This window comes from Staurois parvus, unplaced genomic scaffold, assembly GCF_062004578.1.
Source record: "Staurois parvus isolate SC_StPar_1 unplaced genomic scaffold, SC_StPar_1.0 ptg000601l, whole genome shotgun sequence".
Classification (NCBI taxonomy): domain Eukaryota; kingdom Metazoa; phylum Chordata; class Amphibia; order Anura; family Ranidae; genus Staurois; species Staurois parvus.
Genome location: NW_028318397.1, coordinates 581,312 through 603,902, shown reverse-complemented (window position 1 = coordinate 603,902; position 22,591 = coordinate 581,312). Strand labels below are relative to the sequence as shown.

Here is a 22,591-nt window from a genome sequence, read left to right as displayed (position 1 = left end):
GGATGATGCTGCATTGAGTAAAAAGTCTTAGCTTTTTTTCCTCTTTTTATGTTACCCCCCCCCTTTTTTTTTCTGCTGCTTCTTTATCCCCTTCCATGTTTTTGCATTCTCTCAAAGCATCTGACTCAATTCAATTATATTCCAATGTGCAGGAAACCTTCTATAGCCTATATATTATATGAAGATTTGGATAAAATTGAAGAGTCTTTTTGCTGTTGGTTACCAATCTACAGACCATTGCTCCCAGAGAAAATACGCAATTTGCTAGTTTATAACATTACTAGCAACTTGCTCTCGTGAGTTTATTCATTTCTATTGGTGAAGGATTTCTGCACATTGGTAATGGATTTTTCACTTCGTATTATTTGAATTGAGAGACATCAGAGACATTTTTTGAAGTACTCTTATTGTAATTTTTATGAAGATTTATATATAATTTTTCACAATAAGTTTGTATTTATTTGTTGTATCACCATCACAATAAGTTTTGATTTATTTGTTATATCATTATCACTGAATTGAGTTAATTTAGTAAGCGCTACCTTTTTTTGATTTACACATTCTGGAAACAAGTTTTGATGATTAATAAACACAGTTAGAATACTTAGATCTGTTTTTGAGGTCATACATGACCAGCACATAACATGTTTTTGTTACTAACAAATCTATCTATTAACTGTTGACCACTACAAGGTATGCATATGTTGCTTCACAGTGATACCTACATTATTATTGTTTGCAGCCAAATCAACTCATAACCTTATGGGAATACCGACTCAATTTCTTTCTTCAGTCTCTGTAAAATTTGATACTTATCATCATTGTTTAAGTGGTTGGTTAGTGATAAAGGACAAAGCGTGCAGTTCAGTGACAGTTAGCCATGGATTTCAAAGTTTGTTACATTTTTTCGAGCATCCCCTATAAGTAATGTGGTTTTAACTAAGAGAAGAAGGATTATGAGCTTTCGGGCCAAAAATAAAAGCCTATGAAAAGAGAAGACAATTTCTGGGAGTATTCCTCCTCGTCTGTTGGCTCCAGTATACAGAGTAAGGGGTCCGGAGCGATTGCCATCTTATAGGTTAAAAGAAAAATGCTGGATTTCTGGGGTGGTGGTCTGTGAGAGATAAGTCACTTCCATCCTGTCACCATTAGTTGCAAGAATTTCAAGTGGTGAGCAGAGCATTTATCAAGCACAATGTTTTACTCTTGCTTAATTTTGCTGTGAGAACCAGGAAGAACTTCAGGTTTCATTTGAAATTTTTTTTTCATAATTCTTTTTGTCAAAGTCATATATAGCCATAAGAAACATTAGCTCAGCACCACATGGATATTAAAGCATATGGTCATGTAGTTATGGTCACCTTGTTACCATTCTCTTAAAAGTGCATATATGTGTAGAATTTCCATGTAAATAATATTCAGAATAATATCTGTATGTTTTGTTTTTCGCCAGTTATAAATGGACATACGTCATGTTTACGTTTATTACTTGAAATAGCTGAACAGAATGAAGTTGTAAATGTGGTGGATGAAAAGAAACAGTAAGCATTACGTTTTACATAGCTTGATTAGCACTTTCATTTTTATCCAAGCCCTTTAGTTTGTACAGTTGTGACCAAAATTATTCAACCCCCAATGCTGTAAAGGGGTTTAGGGACTATAGTGTACATTTGGAATTGTATTCAGAATCAAATCCTACAAGGACGTTGTAACTACCCAAATGCAACTAAAATGACATCAATTGTTTATGTAATACAGTAGTAAATGGTTCTTATGTGGTTTCTTCATTGCCACAATTATTCAACCCCTTAAAGACTACCACTCTGAAGAACAGAGGTTCATACAGGTGCTTTCCATCAGGTATTGAAAACACCTGTGGATGTCACCGAGCAGCAATCAAGCATAATAAGCACCAATTAGGCAGCTTTAAAATGACTGTGATACTCAGCTCCTTCTAGACATTTACTGGTGTGGTTACAAACATGGTGAAGGCAAGAGAATGGTCCAGGAAGACAAGAGAAGAGGTGATTTCTCTTCACAGGAAGGGCAATGGCTATAAGAAGATTGCAAAGATGTTAAACATACCAAGAGACACCTTAGGAAGCATCATTCGCAAATTCAAGGCAAAGGGCACTGTTGAAACGCTACCTGGTCGTGGCAGAAAGAAGATGCTGACTTCGACTGCTGTGCGCTACCTGAAGCGTAGAGTGGAGAGAAGTCCCCGTGTGACTGCTGAGGAACTGAGAAAAGATTTGTCAGATGTGGGTACAGAAGTTTCAGCCCAGACAATAAGACGCACACTGCGTAATGAAGGCCTCCGTGCCAGAACTCCCAGGCGTACCCCCTTGCTGTCTCCAAAGAATAAGAAGAGTCGACTGCAGTATGCCAAAAGCCATGTGGACAAACCACAAAAGTTGTGGGATAGTGTTCTGTGGACTGATGAAACAAAATTAGAACTGTTTGGGCCCATGGATCAACGCTATGTTTGGAGGAGGAAGAACAAGGCCTATGATGAAAAGAACACCTTGCCTACTGTGAAGCATGGTGGAGGGTCAATCATGCTTTGGGGCTGTTTTGCTTCTGCAGGTACAGGGAAGCTTCAGCGTGTGCAAGGTACCATGAATTCTCTTCAGTACCAGGAGATATTGGATGGAAACGTGATGCAGTCCGTCACACACCTGAGGCTTGGGAGACGTTGGACCTTTCAACAGGACAATGATCCCAAGCATACCTCCAAGTCCACTAGAGCATGGTTGCAGAGGAAAGGCTGGAACATTTTGGAGTGGCCATCGCAGTCACCAGACTTAAATCCGATTGAGAACCTCTGGTGGGACTTAAAGAAAGCAGTTGCAGTGCGCAAGCCTAAGAATGTGACTGAACTGGAGGCCTTTGCCCATGAAGAATGGGCGAAGATACCCGTAGATCGCTGCAAGACACTTGTGTCAAGCTATGCTTCACGTTTAAAAGCTGTTATAACTGTAAAAGGATGCTGTACTAAGTACTAAGATTGAATGTCACTTGGGGGTTGAATAAAACTGATAATGCTGTGAGCACAGAAAAGACATTTGTGGTTATTTCATTATAACTGTTATGTTATATTTGTCTGACCTACAAGTGCCTCTTTAATGTAAATGTAAGCAAGATGACTGAATGATCAAAAGCAATGTCAAACTGGCCAAAACACTCAATTTCAGTGGGGGTTGAATAATTTTGGTCACAACTGTATTTTGCCATATCGCCCATTAGTTGTTCAATCTCATGAAGTGCCTCTTATTGGCAAAAACACTCTTTGAATAATAACGGACATATGAATAATTTACTATATAATTATTTATCTGTGTAATGTATGTGTGCTTCTGTATTTCAAATGTCCTGCCAGCTGGCTAGTAACCTTAGACTACATTCATAAATTCAATTAGGGACATTCCTGTGGCAAGAATTCACAGATTTATGTGGGTGCGGGTGCCCTCTCTGCTCGAATGTGCCCAGTGGGGCGAGGTGTGTGGCACAGAAAGTGAATTAAAGAGGGGACATGGTTAAACAGGACATCCTCTGACCAGCAGGGGTGAGGTAGGTAGGAGGCCCTGAGCCCAAAGAGGGGAGGGAGGTAGTATGAGGAGAAGGTTTAAACTTGAAGATGCCATGACTGCGGAGGAAAGGGGTCTTTGACTTGGGAGGTAAGGTAGGTTGTAGGGAAATACAATGACCAGGGAAATAGGTGCTGGGAGGTGCAACAGAGGCACAATGTATCACATGCATGTCCATTTCCATTCCAAAAGTGGCAGAACAGAAGTCAAGCATAGCTTTTTTTTTAAAGGATATAGCGTTAATTGTTTTCTGCAGTTTGTCTTGTTAATCATGGCTATGGTTGCTAAAGGAAGAAAGCTGCATGAAGTTTGGTAACATCTTCGCTGCTGCTTTGTAAGAGCATACTAAGAGCTTGGTGTTCTCATTGCCCTTTTACAAGCTTAGGCCTTAGGGCTTGTTTACACTTGCGGTCAGAGGGGAATAAATCAGCCACATTCTTACTGCCCCCCAACCGCCGCCCTTAAGCTGCAAAGGCAGCTGGATGGAGATGTACACATGCTGCAACTGTAATGCTTTGTGGCTGTTGCAAAATTGATACTCCCTGTCACATTTGGCTGGAAGTACAGTCATCATACACAACTCAAGTAAATGTGGTGTGGTGGTACAGGCATTATAGAGTTAAAACAGGTGCTGAGGTGACATATTGCCTCTTCTCTACCTGTTAAATCTGTCAAATACATCTGGAAAGCATGGAATTATGGGAGAGCACCTTTTAATCTCCTGTTTATTAAACCCCTCTGTATCTTAGTACCATTTATTAGTTGAACTTGGGGAACTTGTTACTGTTCTACATGCCGAGTATTTTGATTTAGACTATCATTTGGGTACCTATAGATGTTTGAGTGTATCTATGTTTACATTTTAAAATGTAAGGTGGGAGATTAAGAGTTTTGTTCTGCCTTCTGTATTTTTTTTTTAACCAACAGAACACCTTTGATGCTCGCGGTAGAATATGGGCACATAGATGCTGTCTCCTTATTACTTGAAAAAGAAGCATCAGTAGATGCAACAGATATATATGGATGTACAGCTTTGCACAGAGGGGTAAGTTTTTTGTGTTTTTTCAAAACATTATGAACAAATAACTGCTTCCCGACCACCCTATAGCAGAACTACTGCTACGGGGCGGAAGGGCAGAGCAAAATCACATATATATATATATGTATATATACGTGATTTTGTATTTCCGGGTAGGGGGTGCGCCATTGGCAGCTACGGCTGTCGATCGCCGAGGAACACTGACGGGGGAGAGGTCTGTATGTAAACAATACAGATCTCTCCCCTGTCAGCTCCAGCACTTAACAATAAAAATAATTTTTAAAAACCTCCATGATGATACATTAAAAATATTTAAATATCTTGTGTGTGAATGTTTCCTGATCTGATTTTGCAGTGTACCCCAATCAAAACATGATTCTCACATTTATTCTTAGGTAATGACAGGCCATGAAGAATGCATTCAGATGTTACTGGATCAGGAAGCATCGGTTTTATGTACGGATATGAAAGGACGGACACCGCTTCATTATGCAGCTTCTCAGGGACATTCTACACTGCTTAGTGAATTGCTTCAGATTGCACTTTCGGAAGAAGACTACAGCTTCAAAGATAATTATGGGTATACACTTTTGCATTGGTCATCATATAAGGGTAAGTTAAACATCTCAAACAGCTCAGTATTCACAGACTGCTATTTATGTAACACTGATATGTTTGTGCTTTAATGTATAACAAAATCCTGCCCTATTAATACTGTGTTTCTGCAGGCAATGAAAATTGTTTAGAGGTGCTTTTGGAACAGAAGCCTTTCCGTAATATCAGTGGAAATCTATTTTCGCCTCTACACTGTGCAGTGTACGTATTTTAAATCTCCTATTTTCTCCACAAAATATTATTTATGTAACCGTAACGCTTGGACTACAAATAATTAGCCTTTATGTTGTAGAGATCTGGGAGATGGAGAGGTTGAGAAGTTGAGTAGGCACTGGATGGGACTGACAACATGCCATGAGTTTGATTTTATTAAAACTGCAGAGTGCAAAATCTAGTGCAGCATGGTAGCCAATCTGCTTCTAACTTCAGTTAGTTCAATTAAGCTTTGAAAAAAAAAAACATGGAAGCTGATTGGTTTCTATGCAGAGCTGCACTAGATTTTGCATTCTGCAGTGTTAGTAAATCAACCCCTATGTGTTGTCAATCCACAACAGGGCTTTAGAACTGAGTGCGTGCCTGACAGATTAACGTATTTTTCTGTGCTCACTGGGTCTTCAAAAGGCTAAAATACAGGGAAATGTGTAAGTATTGCAGTGATGCACTGCATACGTTTTGGCTTTGATGCCTTAAGACCAAGAGAAACTCTAGAAAGGTGGACTAACCTTTCCAAAAGAGGTTTTATAATCATTTTTAAGTGAGGCAGTGTTTTGTGCTCACATTTCTTATAGTGTTGATTTGAAAAACCATCAGGTCCCGTTGTTTTCCTGAATATTAAGCCTAAAAAGAACCCTTGTCTCTGGCATTGCTGACTTTTCCTTCTGAAAATGCTAGTTAATGCAGTTAATTATGCCAATTGATATATTATACATATTTTCTTTATTTCAGGATAAATAATCATGAAAGCTGTGCAGCACTGCTCCTTGGATCTATAGGTGGAAACATTGTTAATTGTAAAGACAAGAAGGGAAGGTATGATCAAATGCTCTATGGTGAAGCAGACTTGCCATGAATGATGTAATGCATATGGTCATTTACATTTAAGATATAGCCATATCTAAAAATAAAATATGGTACAATGGTTATTATTCTTTTTCCAGATGATAGCTTAGTTAAATGGATCATCCCATCAAAAACTGTTATTCTGCTTTTCTCCAGCAGATACTAGAATCATTTTAAGGTGGTTCTAAAGACTAATTTTGCCTTAATACATTCCCTGAATTAAAGGTAAAAAACATTTTTTTTTAAACAATTGGCTTTTATTTAGAAAGAAAATGCAGAACATATGAACAAGAATGATCTACAAGAAAGCATAGCTTATTATCATGTCATGTAATACACAGTTTACAAATTAATTTTGGAGCAAACTCAGTAGTATAATCAAAACATTAGGATCCATTCACATAGTAAAACGTTTCGCAAAACTTCCAAAAAGAAGCCTCAAGGTGCCTAAAAATACATATACGATCAAACAAAAATACGTATTCCGGGAATCCCTAGACACCAAGCCAATGAGAAACTTACAGAAAAAGAACTAGTTGTTGTGATGATAGTGGCGTCAGACCCCCGCCCTTCTCACCAAACTCGTGACCGAAGGACTAGCCAATCTAAAACCACGATGTCACGTGCGTAACAATGCCACGCCCAGCTGCACCCTGCACAAAGATTTTCCAGCTCACTGGACCACAAATTGATGTACCGGCAGCCTGAGAGCGATTGTTACTGGGTCAGGTTAATTACGCAATTAACCCTTCACACTGCCACCACCTCCTTTTTATACAGAGAAAGAGGAAACTCAGCAATATTAGCAATAACACTATGATGGTTGAAATAATCGTCTGTATACCACTGTCACCGCAGGCAGGTTATACAGAGGGTTAAACACACACAGTAGCGCTCTTCAGCGGTAGGAATTCGTAGTTTGCATGAAAGGCGTTAGAAACAGTTCAACACTTTCAGAAAATAAGATTTATTACTAAAAGGTCAAAAGGGTGCAATAAAAATATTTACAGAACAAGATGTAGCCAATATATATATATAAATATACAGAGAACAATAGCACAGCAAAGAGAAAACAGAAAGGAGTTTAAAGGGTTAAAGTACTTGCCAATCAGCCTTGGTTTAAGCAGTTTCAAGTCTTATGAGCTCAAAAAGGATTTCTTGTCTCTCACTGTCAGTTTCGATGTTAAACAGAAGACTCTTCTTTCTCTCTCCACACATAGCCTTTTTCTAGGATCTCAGCAGGGTGTCTCCCTAGAGCAGTGAAACCAATCGTCTCCTTTGGGGAGGGAAGTGTAGGTGGAGGCCTAAGTTATGACTAGAAACTCTCATAGCTGCTATTATGATTCATAACTCATTCTCGGGGCATTTTCCAGCCTGGGCACTAGTATATTAATACTCAGCCGCATCTGCGGAATGGTTAGAGAAGAAACATGTCATACCTTATACTAAACCTCCCTCAACACTTTCCTCTTTTGACCTCGCCACTACCGAAGAGGTCACTAAGGTTTTCTCAGAAGCCTGTCTCACTACCTGCCCCCTGGATCCTGTCCCCTCACAACTACTACAGTCACCCTCTTCTTCCATCCTATGCTCCCTCACTCACATCTTCAATCTTTCCCTCTCTACTGGTGCCTTCCCCTCCCCTCTAAAGCATGCGCACATCACTCCCATACTTAAAAAGCCCTCCCTGTACCCCACCGATCTGAACAACTTAAGACCCATCTCCCTGCTGCCATTTACCTCTAAACTCCTAGAACGCTTAGTCTACAATCGCCTGAGCAGCCACCTCACCGACAACAACCTTCTTGACCCTTTACAGTCTAAGTTTTGCTCTCTACACTCCACTGAAACTGCCCTACTAAAACTCACAAATGATCTACTAACTGCTAAGACCAATGGCCACTACTCCGTACTCTTACTACTTGACCTCTCTGCGGCTTTTGATACGGTTGACCACCCCCTCCTCCTAAAAAAACTCCACTCTCTTGGCCTCAGAGACTCTGCTCTCTCCTGGTTCTCCTCCTATCTATCGCAGCGCTGTTTCAGTGTTACCTATAACTCTGCCTCCTCCTCTTCACTCCCTCTTTCTGTAGGGGTCCCTCAAGGTTCTGTCCTTGGACCCCTTCTCTTCTCCATCTACACCTCCTCCCTTGGTCACTTGATAAACTCCCACGGCTTTAAGTACCATCTCTATGCTGATGACACACAAATCTATCTTTCTACCCCTCACCTCACCCCTTCAGTCTCTACTCACATTACTAACCTACTAAGTGACATATCGGCATGGATGTCACTCCTCTTCCTCAAACTCAATCTTTCAAAATCAAAACTCTTAGTATTCCCTCCAGCCCGTGCCCCCTCCCCTGACTTCTCCATCAAGATCAATAACACAATCATCAGTCCCTCGCCTCATGCCAGGGTACTAGGTGTAACCCTAGACATCCCATCTGTCCTTTCAGCCCCAAATCCAATCACTTTCCAAATCTTGTAGACTTCACCTCCGCAACATCTCCAAGATATGACCGTTCCTAACCTCGGAAACCACTAAGCAACTTATTCACTCCCTTGTTATATCTCGCCTTGGCTATTGTAACTCCCTCCTCATTGGCCTACCTAATCGCAGGCTATCCCCTCTTCAGTCTATCATGAATGCTGCTGCCAGACTCATCCACCTTACTAACTGTTCTGTATCTGCCACCCCTCTCTGCCAATCCCTCCACTGGCTTCCCGTTGCCCAACGGATAAAATTCAAAACACTAACAATAACGTATAAAGCCATTTATAACTCTGCCCCAAATTACATCACCAATCTTTTCTCTAAATATCACCCAAACCGTACTCTCCGCTCCTCGCAAGACCTCCTAATCTCTAGCTCCCTTGTCTCCTCCTCCCATGCTTGTCTCCAGGACTTCTCCAGAGCTTCCCCCATCCTCTGGAACTCTCTACCCCAATTTATGAGACTATTGCCTACTCTGCTCACTTTTAGGCGATCTCTGAAAACCTATCTCTTCAGGGAAGCCTATCTTGCCTCAGCTAATACTGGAATCTTCTACTCTTCCAACCAGCCCATCCCCCACAGTTACTACCTTTTGTACCACTAGCCCCTCCCTTCTAGATTGTAAACTCCAAGGAGCAGGACCCTCAAGTCCCTCTTGTATTGAACTGTATTGTTACTGTATTGTCTCCCGTTATATTGTAAAGCGCTGAGCAAACTGTTGGCGCTATATAAATCCTGTATAATAATAATAATATTAATATCTACTTGAATGGTTCAGGAGATATAATTTTCTGCTCTCTTACATGTGTCAGATAAGGGGTGCAACATACCAGGAGAATGGTCTCAAATTGAGCCGTCCAAATATGGGCTCCATGTTTAGGTAATTATGTCCTACGTGAAGATATCAACTTATATGAAAAAGTGAGTTTTTAAAAGTAAGTTCAGTGAGGGACTTTTACGATATCCCAGATTGCACAGCTACCAGATAGGGGGCACCTAGCTGGTGAGGTTTTATAGCCAGGACGCCCTCCCACTGGGTTTCAATACCTTTTTGAACTCTGCATCAAACAGACCACATGTCACTCAACAGAGAGGGAGGGGGGATGATTTGAGGAAAGAGGGAAAGAGAAATTTGATTGTACAAGATGGACGGTGCTTTGCCAAAATGGAGGTTCGTATCCGTCTCTGTGTGCATGATTGCTACACCTCCCTCCTCAGGTGGTTGCATGGGAGGGAACTGCAATTTCCCTCCTGACGCAACCGACTCCTGCCACTGGTTTGCCTGACCAGGGCACAGAGGCACTGTGCCCAGAGGTTCACCTTGGGGTGATATGGTGCCATTGCACTGCAGGAAAACGAGGTTCCTTCTGAGAAGGGTGATGTTCTCCCCAGCAACACTGTTGTGCCAACCAAGTGAGTTGTCAGGGGTAAGTATCAGTCGGCTGTGACTACCCGGACATCGTGGCAACTGCCGTGGTGCCCACCTGCTCACACAACACTTTTGTTCAGGGGTGTCATATGCTAACATATTGAGATGTAGCTTCTTGTCGAGGTAGAGAATGAGATTTCCCTATCCCATCTCCTTCCTCCGGCTCAGGACTACATCTGACCCAAAGGTAGTGTTGCCTGTGTGTGCCGGAACTGGACAGGCGAATTGTGGAACTCGCCTTCCAGATGTGTCCACAGGTACCTTCGTCCAAGATGAACAGTCCTCTTTACCTGCTAGCATCCAGGACACCAGTTCCGTCAGTTTCATGTCTGCTAGGTCAGTCACAGGTCCATTTGAGCCATGATAGTTGCACCCAGGCGTCTTACCGTAGCCAGCTGCTTTCTGGCCTGGGGAGTAGGCCAGGCCATAACTGCCTCAGTTTCCCCATTCCCAGACCTCTGGGGGTCTCTTCCTATTGGTGGTTCCCAAAGCTGAACCACTGACATGCCCTTCTGACAGTTACCATTCTCAACTGTCGGACTGGGCACGGGCAGTTTGTTCCTGACTAGTGACAGGCGCCCGAGTTGCTCTTCCCAGACTGGTACGAACACTGCACACAGTTCCACTCCACATTGTAGGTCATTCCTGAGCCCTGGGGAGGTGGTTGGTGCGTTCTCAACCCCAACTAGCTTTCCCATGAATTCAGGCAAGCCACATGGGGTGGTGAAGGCTGAGTCGTCCTGAGCCTCCTGGGTTAGGGATGGTGGCCCATACCCTTTGCTCAGGTCCATGATGGTTAGACAGGGGGCACCTGCCGGATGCTTCATTACCTCATGGCTCCTGGGCATGGGGTAGGCCACAACCACAGGGCTGGTGCTCAGTTTTCCAAGGCCCTCAAAAAGCCTAGTCATCTGATCCTGTTTGGGGACTGAGACTACCGGGGATGCCCAGACTCTAGCTGACCCCTGGATTCCTGACTGCGCTATTCCCTCTGTCTCTTTGGCCCATTCAGTCTGCACCTCCTGTGAGATGAGGTGGGCTGAAGGCATGAGGGAAGGATACACACCGCTGTCCAACTCATGAACAGCACGGTGAGCTCTCCGCGGGTTTCCCTGAACTCTGACACTGTCAGGGATCGAGAGCTTCGACGCGGCGCACAGATCTGCGCATGCGCGGAATCCCGATGCAGACAAGCGTGTGGGCGCTAGGACATAGACGCCCGTGGCAACATTCACGGCCGCGCATGCGCACTCGCGCACACGGGCACGCACCTGGCACCAATGACCACGCAGAGCGGGCTATTTAGACTGGCCATTGCAATGTCCAAGTTGCCGTATGGTCTCTATCCTCTGCTTGTGTTCTGATCCTGTGTGTGTACCTTTGTTGCCTAACCCAGCCTGCTCCTGATTTCTGCTGACCTTCTCCTGCCCTGACCCCTGGCTTGCCTCTGGACCACTCTTCTGCCTGCTCCTGATCGTCTGACCTCCTGTTGCTGAACTTGGCCTGTGAGCCGACTATCCTTTGCCTGCTGCTCTGATTCTGTTGTGCCTCCACGGTTACCGACCCGGCCTGTCTGACTCTGCTACTTGCTTCACGGTGCGTCCGCATCCATCCATCCTGCACGGATCTATCCGTTTACGCTCAGGTCTTCCCTGCCTCTTCACATCAGGCTCTTACCCAGCTACGTTCCACTAGCGGTCCTCTTTACTACAGTTGGGTGTACCCGGGGGCCGCGACCTGGTCTCAGCCTACTCCAAGTCCATCCCCACCATCAGGGGCTCTGGTGAACAAGCAGACTGGGGCTTAGACTCCGCGCCCTGGGGAATCCCAGACTGTGGACCCATAGAGCTACTGTTAGAGAGTTTGTGACAGTACCATACGGCCATGGCCGAGCCTGGAAGAGGACCCTCTCCCTTGGATGAGATATGTCATCATCTGGCGGCACTCACCCAGGCCGTTAAGACATTACAGGAGGGATATACACACCTGGAAGAACATATCCAGACCCTAGCTTCACCAGCTCCCACATCTTCTGGGGATCGAAGTAAATACAGGGCTTTTCAAAATGCATGTCAGCTGTATTTCGATCTACAGCCACGAACCTTCTCCTCAGAATCTGTGAAGGTGGGGTTCATCATCTCCTTGCTGCAAGGTGAACCCCAGGGTTGGGCCCATCGTCTGCTTGAAGTTCGCCATCCACACCTGAATTCCGTAGCAACATTTTTCAATGCGATGGCTCAGCTGTACGATGACCCGCAGCGGGCTACTTCCACTGAGGCAGCTTTACACGCACTCTGACAGGGTCGCTGAGCAGCAGAGGATTACGCTTCTGATTTCAGACGCTGGAGTGGTGATACTTGATGGAACGATGCAGCCCTACGTCATCAGTTTCACTTGGGACTATCTGAACCCCTCAAGGATGAGCTAGCTAGAGTGGGCATACCTGACTCCTTGGAGGACCTAATCACGGTGGCCATTCAGATTGACTGTAGATTGCGCGAACGTAGGCTAGAGAGGTCCACTCAAGTCCAGAGGCTTACATGGGTGCTATCTAGGTTCCCACTTCAGCCCAATCCTCCTGTCAGGAACCGGGATTCTTTTTTTTTTTTTTTTTTAATAAATATTTATTAATTTTCCAATTTATATACAAAACATTTCAACATTTCTATTAAAATAATTATCACAAACGTTTTCTCTTCTTACATAAATTATCCCTGTATATAACTTTCTTTTCTTACCCTCCCCCCGTCCCCTACTCCCCCCCCCCTCTACCCCCCTATCTCCTCCACTCCCTCCCACGCTCAATATTCTCTTTACTCTTGTTAACTCCATATTATTCTGTTGTTCCTAAAACCCAATTCTAAGCCGACTTCCAGGAATATTATCTCTTCATATATTTCACCTTTTCTCTATATTCTTCCCAGCCTTTCCATTTTTTTTTATACAACTCCAACTTGTCCTCATGCGTATAATACAATCTTTCTGTCCCAGAAATCTGATTTACTCTACCCATCCATTCCTCCTCAGTTGGCACCTCTCTTTTCTTCCAGAACCTGGGTATCAGACTCTTTGCTGCGGTCAAGTAATGCCATATCCCCGAACTTTTATATGTTTTCACTGAGAGTTCTGAGATATGGAGAAGGCATAATTTTGGATCTAATCCTATATTAATTTTAGTGATTTTCCCTATCAAATAAACTATCCTCAGCCAGAACACCTGTATTTCTGGACACTCCCACCAGACATGATACCACGTGCCCTCCTCTCCACAACCTCTCCAACACATCTGTGATATTTCCATGTTCATCTTGTGCTCCACGTTGGGGGTAATATGCCATCTATTCAAACACTTAAAATTTATTTCTACTTCCCTCATACTAATATTTTCGTGAATTAATGTGAACATTTTCCTCTGCTCCTCCTCCTCTATTTTTCTCCCCATATCTCTTTCCCATTTCTCTATGTGCGTTAATTTTGTGTCTGTGTCAAGTTCCATTAATATCTTGTGTATTTTTGCCATTCCGTGTCTACCATTTCCCCGTGACTCAAATATTCTCTCAAATGGATTCCGATCTTTTCTAGTTCTTATAGGCTTTGGAAGGCTTTCAAAAAAGTACTTCAGTTGGTAATATCTTAGTCTATCCATCTTATTAAAGACTTCACCCTTTTTTTCCTCCATGTCCTTATATGACCCTATTTCCTCTCCTACCATTATATCTCTCATTTGCGCCTCCTGTTTTATAATCCATTTCCCTGCTATACTATCCTTACCCGGGATGAAAAATTTTGTGTTTCTAAGTGGTATTAATTGTGAGTTAAAAACCCACCCCTTTTGTCTGTGTAGTAAATCCCATTCTTTTAAAAAATTAAGAGTGTACGTGCTTGTTTATAGTTCCCTATATTGTGCGGGTACCCAAATACTTTTACTTAAACTTATTCCACTCAGTGCTGTCTCTATTTTAACCCAGCTTTTCTCTGGATTATGAATCCAGTCGAAGATTCTCGCAATTGTCCCCGCTTTGTAATATCTCCTAAAGTCTGGTACCCCCAGTCCTCCTCTTTCTTTACTTCTAGTCAACGTTTCATAACCTATTCTAGGTTTTTTATTCCTCCATATACGTTTTATTATCATTTTCCTAAGTTCTTTAAAGTATGCCTCTGGGAGTTTGATTGGGATAATTTGAAATCTGTATAATACTTTGGGGACAATTACCATCTTTATCAAGTTTATACGACCTATCCACGATGGATTTCCATTTCCTACTCTCCTCAGCTCCTCCTTAATCTCATTTAATAATGTTATATAATTAGCTTTATATAGGTTCTTAATTGAGGCTGATAGTTTTATTCCTAGATATTTTAGTTCTTTATCTCTCCCAAGGAAGGGGAATTCCTCTTGTAATTTTTCTTTTTCGCTGTTTTTGTGGTTTATGTTTAAGATTTCAGTCTTTTTCGGGTTCATTTTCAGATTCAACAGGTCTCCGTACTCCTCAATGCTTTCATTAAATTTGGAAGTGCTGTTCTGGGGTTTCCAACATAAAACATCAAATCGTCCGCATATGCCACTACCTTATGTTCTCTATCTCCTATCTTTATTCCTTTTATGTCTATGTTCTTCCTAATCATGGACAGTAAGGGCTCCAGTGATAACACATATAACAATGGAGACAATGGACATCCCTGTCTTGTGCCATTTGACATCTTAAAATACTCTGATCTTCCTCCATTTACCATTATGGTAGCGGTAGGCCCTCAATATAATTCTCCAATCCACCCTCTCATTCTATCTCCTATTCCTAACGCTTCCAGAGTGTCCATCATAAAACCCCAACTTACTCTGTCGAATGCCTTCTCAGCATCTATCGACATCAGTATCATTGGAGTTTTCCCTTTTTTACCCTCCTGTATAAGCAACAATGATCTCAAAGCATTTTCTCTGCCCTCTCTTCCTGAGACAAACCCCACCTGGTCTCTATGTATCCACTCCGGCATCAGCTTTTTCAGTCTATTTGCCAAAACCTTTGCATATATTTTAGTGTCAACATTCAGCAGTGCTATTGGTCGATAACTTGCACATTGCGAGGGGTCTTTATCTTCCTTTTGTATCAATACTATATTAGCCTGTAAAGATTCTCCCCTTATCTCCATCCCATTCCCCAAAGCATTCATATAAATCTTCATTTTGGGTATTAAAAGCTCATTATATTTTTATAGTATTTAGCCGTATATCCATCCGGACCCGGACTTTTCCCTCCCACCATGCTTTTTAACGCTATTTTTATTTCCTCTGAAGTTATTTCTGCCTCTAAAGAGTTCAGTTGTGTTTCTCTTAATTTCGGTAGGCCTGCATCCTCTAGATATGTCTTTCTTTTCTCCCTATTTACTATTTCCGTTTTCTTAAACGTATCCTGAGGTATGATATTATACAGCTCATTATAATACTCTTTAAATATTCTAGCAATATCCTTGGTTGAGTGTACAAATTCCCCCTTAGGATTTCTTATTTTCTCAATATAATTTCTATTTTTCTTCTTTCTTAAAGTTCTCATTAAATACTTTCCCGGCCTATCTCCCCATCTGTACCTTTCACTTGTTATTTTATTAAAGACTCTTCTTTTTTCCTCCTCCATTACATTCTCTAATTCTTCTTTCTTCTTTATTATCAGCTGCATTATCTCCTTAGATCTTTCCCTTTTATGCACCTGTTCGTGATCATATATTTCATTTAATAATCTATTTATCTTTTCTCTCCTTTCTTTTTTCTTTTTTGCCCCCATTGCAATGAGTAGACCTCTAATGTAAGCTTTATGTGCTTCCCACACCGTTGCAACCAACACATCCTCTGTTTCATTCTCTTCAAAAAACCATTCAATTTTCCTCTCTATTCTTTGACCAATCTCTTCATCCATGAGAAGTGCCTCATTCAACCGCCACACATATCCTTCTCTCTCCTCTCTACCCCATCTTAACTTCATTGCAACTGGGGCATGATCCGACACGGTGCTTCCTCCTATTTTTACTTCTACCACCAACTCTATCAATCGATGTTCTACTAATATGTAATCTAGTCTAGAATAAGTCTCATGTACATGCGAAAAGAAAGTATAATCTCTCTCCTTCATGTTCCTGATTCTCCAGATGTCCACTAATTGACACTCATGCAACAGTTTCTTTAACATTCTCAAGGGCTTGCTTTCCTCCCTCCTCACACAGGAAGTAGTATCCATCCGCGGGTCCATACAGATGTTAAAGTCCCCCGCTACTATCATACATCCCCTTTTAAAATCCATCAATCTCTTCAACACTTCTCTCATAAACCTCTCCGGCTTCTTATTTGGACTGTATATGTTTGCTATTGTACACTCAATTCCCTGTAATTTACCTCTCAAAAATAAAAACCTTCCCTCCAGATCCGTTAATCTCTCCTCCACCTCAAACCTTACGTTCTTTGCAAAGCCTATAGCAACTCTCTTTGCTCTTTTAGTTGGTGAGTCCGCATAAAACCATGTTGGAAAATATCTAGTCCTCAATCTAACCTTCGAATCTATCTCTAAGTGTGTTTCCTGCAAAAATACCACTGAGGATTTTCTATGCTGAAGTTCTTTAAATAGCCTAAATCTCTTTCCTGGACAGCTTAACCCTTTTACATTGTAGGTTATATATTGGATTTCTTCCATCTTACTCTTTTCCTGCTAACTCCTTCTTCCTCCTTCCCTTCCTCTTTCTTATTCCTATTGAGCGTTTTTATCCCACTACACTTTTCTCTCCCCTTATCCCCCCCCCTCTCTCAGTACTCCCCTCAATCCCTTTCCTCTCCCTCCCCTCCCACCCCCGCCCTCACCACCTCTCCCCTCCCTCCTCCCCCCTCTTTTTAGGCCTTCGTTTTGCCTCAACATCATTTGTGGAGATAACCTCCACCTTTGACTTAATCCTTAGGGCTACGCTCCTCCCATGGACAGCCTCCCCTCCCTCCGAATCCCCCCATTTACCCTCTTTCTACTTATACTTCTAAAGAAAGAAAGAAAAAGAAGTTAAGCTGGAGTAGCGGGGGAGGAAAAGGCACTGGATTGGGAGCAAGGAGGTTCAGAAAGAGAAAAAAAAAAAAAAAAACTTCTTCTCTCATTTCTCCTCTCCCTCCCCACCCTACCTCCCCTCTCCACCCGTCTCCACTCCTCCCCTCTTTTTAATCTATTTCCCCCAGATTCTTCTTCCCAACCATTAATTTAAATTCTCTGCATTTCAAATCTATCGCAAAAGTTTCTCAAGTCCTCTGGGAACCTCAAATGGGCTGTTATTCTGTTTTTCCATCCTATTAAGCACTCCGGTACTCCCCATCTATATTGCACCTTCTGTTTTTTCATCAGCTCCAGCAAAGGCCTCAGAGCTCTCCTCCTCCGGAGAGTCTCCGATGACAAGTCTGCATATATTTGGATATCCATTTCTCCATATTTTATTACTGGTTTTCCCTTAGATTTCCTCCAGATTCTTTCACTTTGCTGCAGTTCATAAAATTTAACAAGTATGTCTCTCGACCTTTCCTTCTCATAGTTCCCCTGGAGTCTCCCGATTCTAGAGATTCCTTCTATATTAGTCCTTTCCATATCAGAGTTTCCCATTATAAAGTTCAGAATTTTGTAAACCTCCTCTTCCAATATTTCTCCTTTTAAACTTTCTGGTATCCCTCTTATCCTTATATTTCTCCTTCTTTCTCTATTCTCTTGGATTTCCGCCTTGTACTGCAATTTTTCCTGAGCTTTTTCCATATTAATTATCTTCTTCTCTAATTCGGAAATAATCTGGGTCTGATTTTTAGCTTTCTGCTCCGTTTCTTCCACTCTTAGCAACAACTGCCCCAGGTCATTCCGAATATTTACCATTTCTTGCTTTATTGTTCTCTCCAGATCTTTGAACATTTCTGTCATGTCTTTTTTATTTGGGATTTGGAGCTCTTTTTCTGTCTCTGATATTTGTTGACTACTGATATCCAAGTCCATTAATTGTTTAGGGCTATTTTGCATACTTAGATCTAATTCTCCTTTGTCATTTCTGCTCTGGGGCCTTTCCGGGGTCACGTTTCCCTGGGATGTGTACTTTTTAACTGTACCCGTTTGGGTCCCTTTTGGCCCGGTTCCTTTTGCACTTTTATTTTTTATTTCTTCTATATCTTTTCTTTTTCTCTAGAGATTTGTGTTAAGAAGAAGCCGTTTATATGATTTGCAAGTCCCAGCCCTGTCCATTCACTTTTCTTTCCTACATACGTTCTTTTCTTTATTTATATTCTCTTCTCTGGGGGTCCCCCCTTTTCTCTCACTCTCTGTTTCCCCACCAACTCAATACAGATTTTATGTGTGAAGCCACAGCCAGACTCACTCACCCTCCTTGCACATTTCTTCTCGTGAGACGGCTCCAGGCTCCCTCCTCCAGTTTCTTTCAGCAGGTCAGCTCCTCTCCACCTCCTCTCAGGGGGACCCTCCGGGACTTTCTTCCACTCTCTCCTGCCTTGGACCAGGCTGTTCTTCCCTGCCAGCACCACGACAGGGGTCCGGGATAGCTGGACGTTCAGCAGATCAATGTTTCTCCTGCTCCCTGTCAGCCGCTGGCCGGCCGGCCGGCTTCCTCGCCTCCCAGGGATGCACTGCGGCAGGTCACGTGTCCTGGCCGTGCCTCCTCATCTCCCAGCAACCAGGCTCACTGTTCCAGCCTCTCACCGCTGCTCTCCAGCTCCCCGGCTCTCCCTGGCCGATGGGTCCCGTATTAAATCCGGACTGGTAGACAGAGAGACCCCACCAATCCGCACTACGGTTGCCACCATGAGTTTCTGCGTATGGACGCCATCGTTTCTCCATTATTTCCTGTCATTTTGGGACTCCCTTGGCTACGGGCGCATGACCCTCAAATCGACTGGAAAACGGGGTCAATCCAATTCCTTTCATCTTATTGTCGGGAACATTGTTTACCCATGACACCCTCGGTCACACCGACTCTACTGTTCATGGACTCTGATGCAGAACTGTCTCAAGTAATCCCCCCAGTTTACCATGGCTACTTTGATGTGTTCAGTAAGCGGGGAGCAGACATTCTTCCTCCTCATCGAGCCTATGTTGCCCGATTGATCTACTTCCCGGGTCTGAAATCTCATTCTTGCGAATCTTCCCTTTATCGGAGCGGAAATTAGGGGTGTTAAAAGATTACATTGATGAGAACCTCCAAAAGGGATTCATCCGTCCCTCCTCTTCACCAGCTGGAGCCGGAATTTTCTTTGTGAAAAAAAAGGATAAGTCCTTGAGGCCTTGCGTGGACTATCGAGAACTGAATAAAATCACCGTAAAGAACGTTATCCCCTTCCTCTGGTTCCTGAACTGTTTCAGAGACTGAAAACTGCCACTATTTTTACTAAATTGGATCTGAGAGGGGCATATAACTTGGTCCGCATACGAGAAGGGGATGAATGGAAGACAGCCTTTCGCACTCGGTTCGGTCATATCGAGTATTTGGTCATGCCATTTGGGTTGTGCAACGCACCTGCCACGTTCCAGCATTTTATTAATGATGTTTTCAAAGATTACTTGGATATTTTTGTTGTCATCTACCTGGATGACACTCTGATTTTTTCCACATCCCTGGAGGTACACTGAGGTCATGTCAGGAGCGTGTTGGAGCGACTTAGCCAGCACAAGCTTTACGCTAAGGCAGAGAAATTAGTTTCGAGCAGCATAGCATTCCATTCCTGGGGTTGATCATCTCTACTGCAGGATCTGCCATGGATCCCCAGAAGATTTCCGCAATTTTGGAATGGCCGGTGCCCTCAGACAAGAAAGGCTTTGCTAATTTTTATCAAAAATGTATTAAGAACTTTTCGGGCCTCATTTCACCTATTACCCAGCTCACGAAGCTAGGGGTTCGCTTCCATTGGAACCCTGAGGCGCAGGTTGCTTTTGAGACCCTGAAAGAATTGTTCACAGCAGCACCCATCTTAAGCCATCCAGACTCTTCTCTCCCTTATATTCTGGAGGTAGATGCATCCGAAAACGCAGTGGGGGCGGTCCTTTCACAAAGGAAAGGCCTCAAGGAGCTTATGCACCCAGTGGCCTACTTTTTCAGAAAACTTACTCCGGCAGAAAGGAACTATGACGTTGGAGACCGAGAACTCTTGGCAATAAAGACGGCATTGGAAGAATGGAGGTACTTGCTGGAGGGGGCCATACATCCGATCTTGATATATACGGACCATAAGAATCTTGAATATTTAAGAACGGCTAAATGCCTTAAACCACGCCAGGCCAAATGGGCACTGTTTTTCTCCAGGTTTGTTTTCCACATAACTTACAGGCCAGGGTCTAAAAACACGAAACCAGATGCGCTCTCACGCATGTTCGAGGATCCAAAGGAATCTCCGAAGCCAGACACCATCCTGCCAGCAGGGAATTTCTTGTTGTTACAATCCAAACTCCTGTCTAAATTACAAACGGCTTCTGTAGGAACACCCAGTCCACCCGGAGTCACGGTACAGAGCAGAGAGGGGCTCTTATGGAAAGGGGAGCAAATCTTGGTACCCGAGGAAGCACGAACGCTTGTCCTTGGTTACTGCCATGATCACCCATTGGCAGGTCACTTTGGGGTTTCCAAGACATTGGAGCTGACACAACGCATGTTCTGGTGGCCGAATATGGCTAACGACTGCAAGGCATACGTGAGAACTTGCACCATTTGCAATCGAAATAAGTCCACCCGAAACAAGGCTTGGGGTTTACTACGACCCCTGCCAGTACCTGATAGGCCTTGGAAAATGATAACTATAGACTTTATAGTAGAACTTCCACTTTCCCAGGGTCATACTGCTATTTTCGTGGTGGTGGATCACCTATCAAAAATGTCCCACTTCCTGCCACTAAAGAATACACCTTCTGCTCCTGAGACTGCGCAGATCTTTATTAAGGAAATTGTAAGGCTCCATGGAGTTCCTAAAGATATTGTTTCTGACCGAGGGGTACAATTCACCTAGAGGTTCTGGAAGGCACTATGCAAAACATTGGAAATCAAGTTGTCCTTTTCTTCTGCGTACCATCCGCAAACAAACGGACAAACCGAACGGACCAACCAAACCTTAGAACAATACCTCAGATGTTATACATCTTTTCTCCAGGATGACTGGGTGGCACTCTTGCCCTTGGCAGAGTTTGCCTACAATAATGCAAGTCATTCCGCCACTAAGCAATCTCCATTTTTTGCCAACTATGGGTTCCATCCTACCTTCCTACCTGACCTGATTCCAGAGATCTCGGTTCCTGCTGCTCAGGATACACTGAATTTTTTTGCTTCTAACAACAAAGTGTTACAGGAGGCAGTTGCGAAGGCCCAGGAAGACAAGAGGGCCTTTGATAGAAGGAGAAGGGGAGAATTGATTCTGCACCCGGGAGACCAAGTCTGGCTGGCTACAATTAACCTGAAGATGGCATGTCCGTCAAGGAAATTGGCACCCAAGTTTATGGGCCCCTTCTGGGTAAGACGCAAAATTAATAATGTTGCTTATGAATTAGCGCTCCCAGAGTCAAAATACACCCAGTCTTTTACAGTTGCAAGAAAAAGTATCTGAACCCCTTGGGATTACGTGGAGTTTTGCATGAATTGGGCATAAAATGTGCTCTGAACCTCATCAAAGTCACAACAATAGAAGAACACAGTCTGCTGAACATAAAACTACACAAACATTAGATGTTGCCATGGTTTAATTGCACATAACATGTAAACACAGTGTAGGGAGGGAGGAAAAAGTGTGTGAGGCCCTAGCTTAATGACTTCTCCCAGAGCTAATTGGAGCCAGGAGTGAGCCAACCTTGACTCCAATCAGTGTGATGATATTGGATGTGTTGCTGACAGCTGTCCTGCCCTTAAAAAACACACACCTGTTTTGGGTTTACTGGTTTCAAGAAGCACTGTCTGATGTGAACCATGCCTCACAGAAAAGAGCTCTCAGAAGACCTACGATCAAGAATTGTTGACTTGCATGAAGCTGGAAAGGGTTACAAAAGTATCTCCAAAAGCCTTGATGTTCATGTGTCCACGGTAAGACAGACTATCTACAAATGGAGAAAGTTTAGCACTGTTGCTACTCTCCCTAGGCGTGGTCGTCCTGTTAAAAAAATGACTGCAAGAGCACAGCGCAGAATGCTGCATGAGGTAAAGAAGAATCCCAGAGTGTCAGCTAAAGACCTACAGAAATCTCTGGCACATGCTAACATTTTTGTTGACACATCTACAATAAGGAAAACATTAAACAAGAATGGAGTACATGGGAGGACACCACGGAGGAAGCCATTGCTGTCCAAAAAGAATATTGCAGCACGTTTGAAGTTTGCAAAGGAGCA

At 43.1% G+C, this 22,591-nt stretch overlaps 1 protein-coding gene across 1 annotated transcript in view; it reads left to right on the top strand.

Moving 5' to 3' along the window:
* Nucleotides 1-22,591, top strand: part of ANKRD44 (ankyrin repeat domain 44) — a 350,654-nt gene that overhangs the window by 254,468 nt on the left and 73,595 nt on the right. The window contains exons 19-23 of the mRNA XM_089692691.1: nucleotides 1,454-1,541; nucleotides 4,515-4,632; nucleotides 5,022-5,238; nucleotides 5,355-5,442; nucleotides 6,187-6,270. Coding sequence (XP_089548817.1) covers nucleotides 1,454-1,541; nucleotides 4,515-4,632; nucleotides 5,022-5,238; nucleotides 5,355-5,442; nucleotides 6,187-6,270 — 595 coding nt within the window. The remainder of the gene's footprint in view (nucleotides 1-1,453; nucleotides 1,542-4,514; nucleotides 4,633-5,021; nucleotides 5,239-5,354; nucleotides 5,443-6,186; nucleotides 6,271-22,591) is intronic.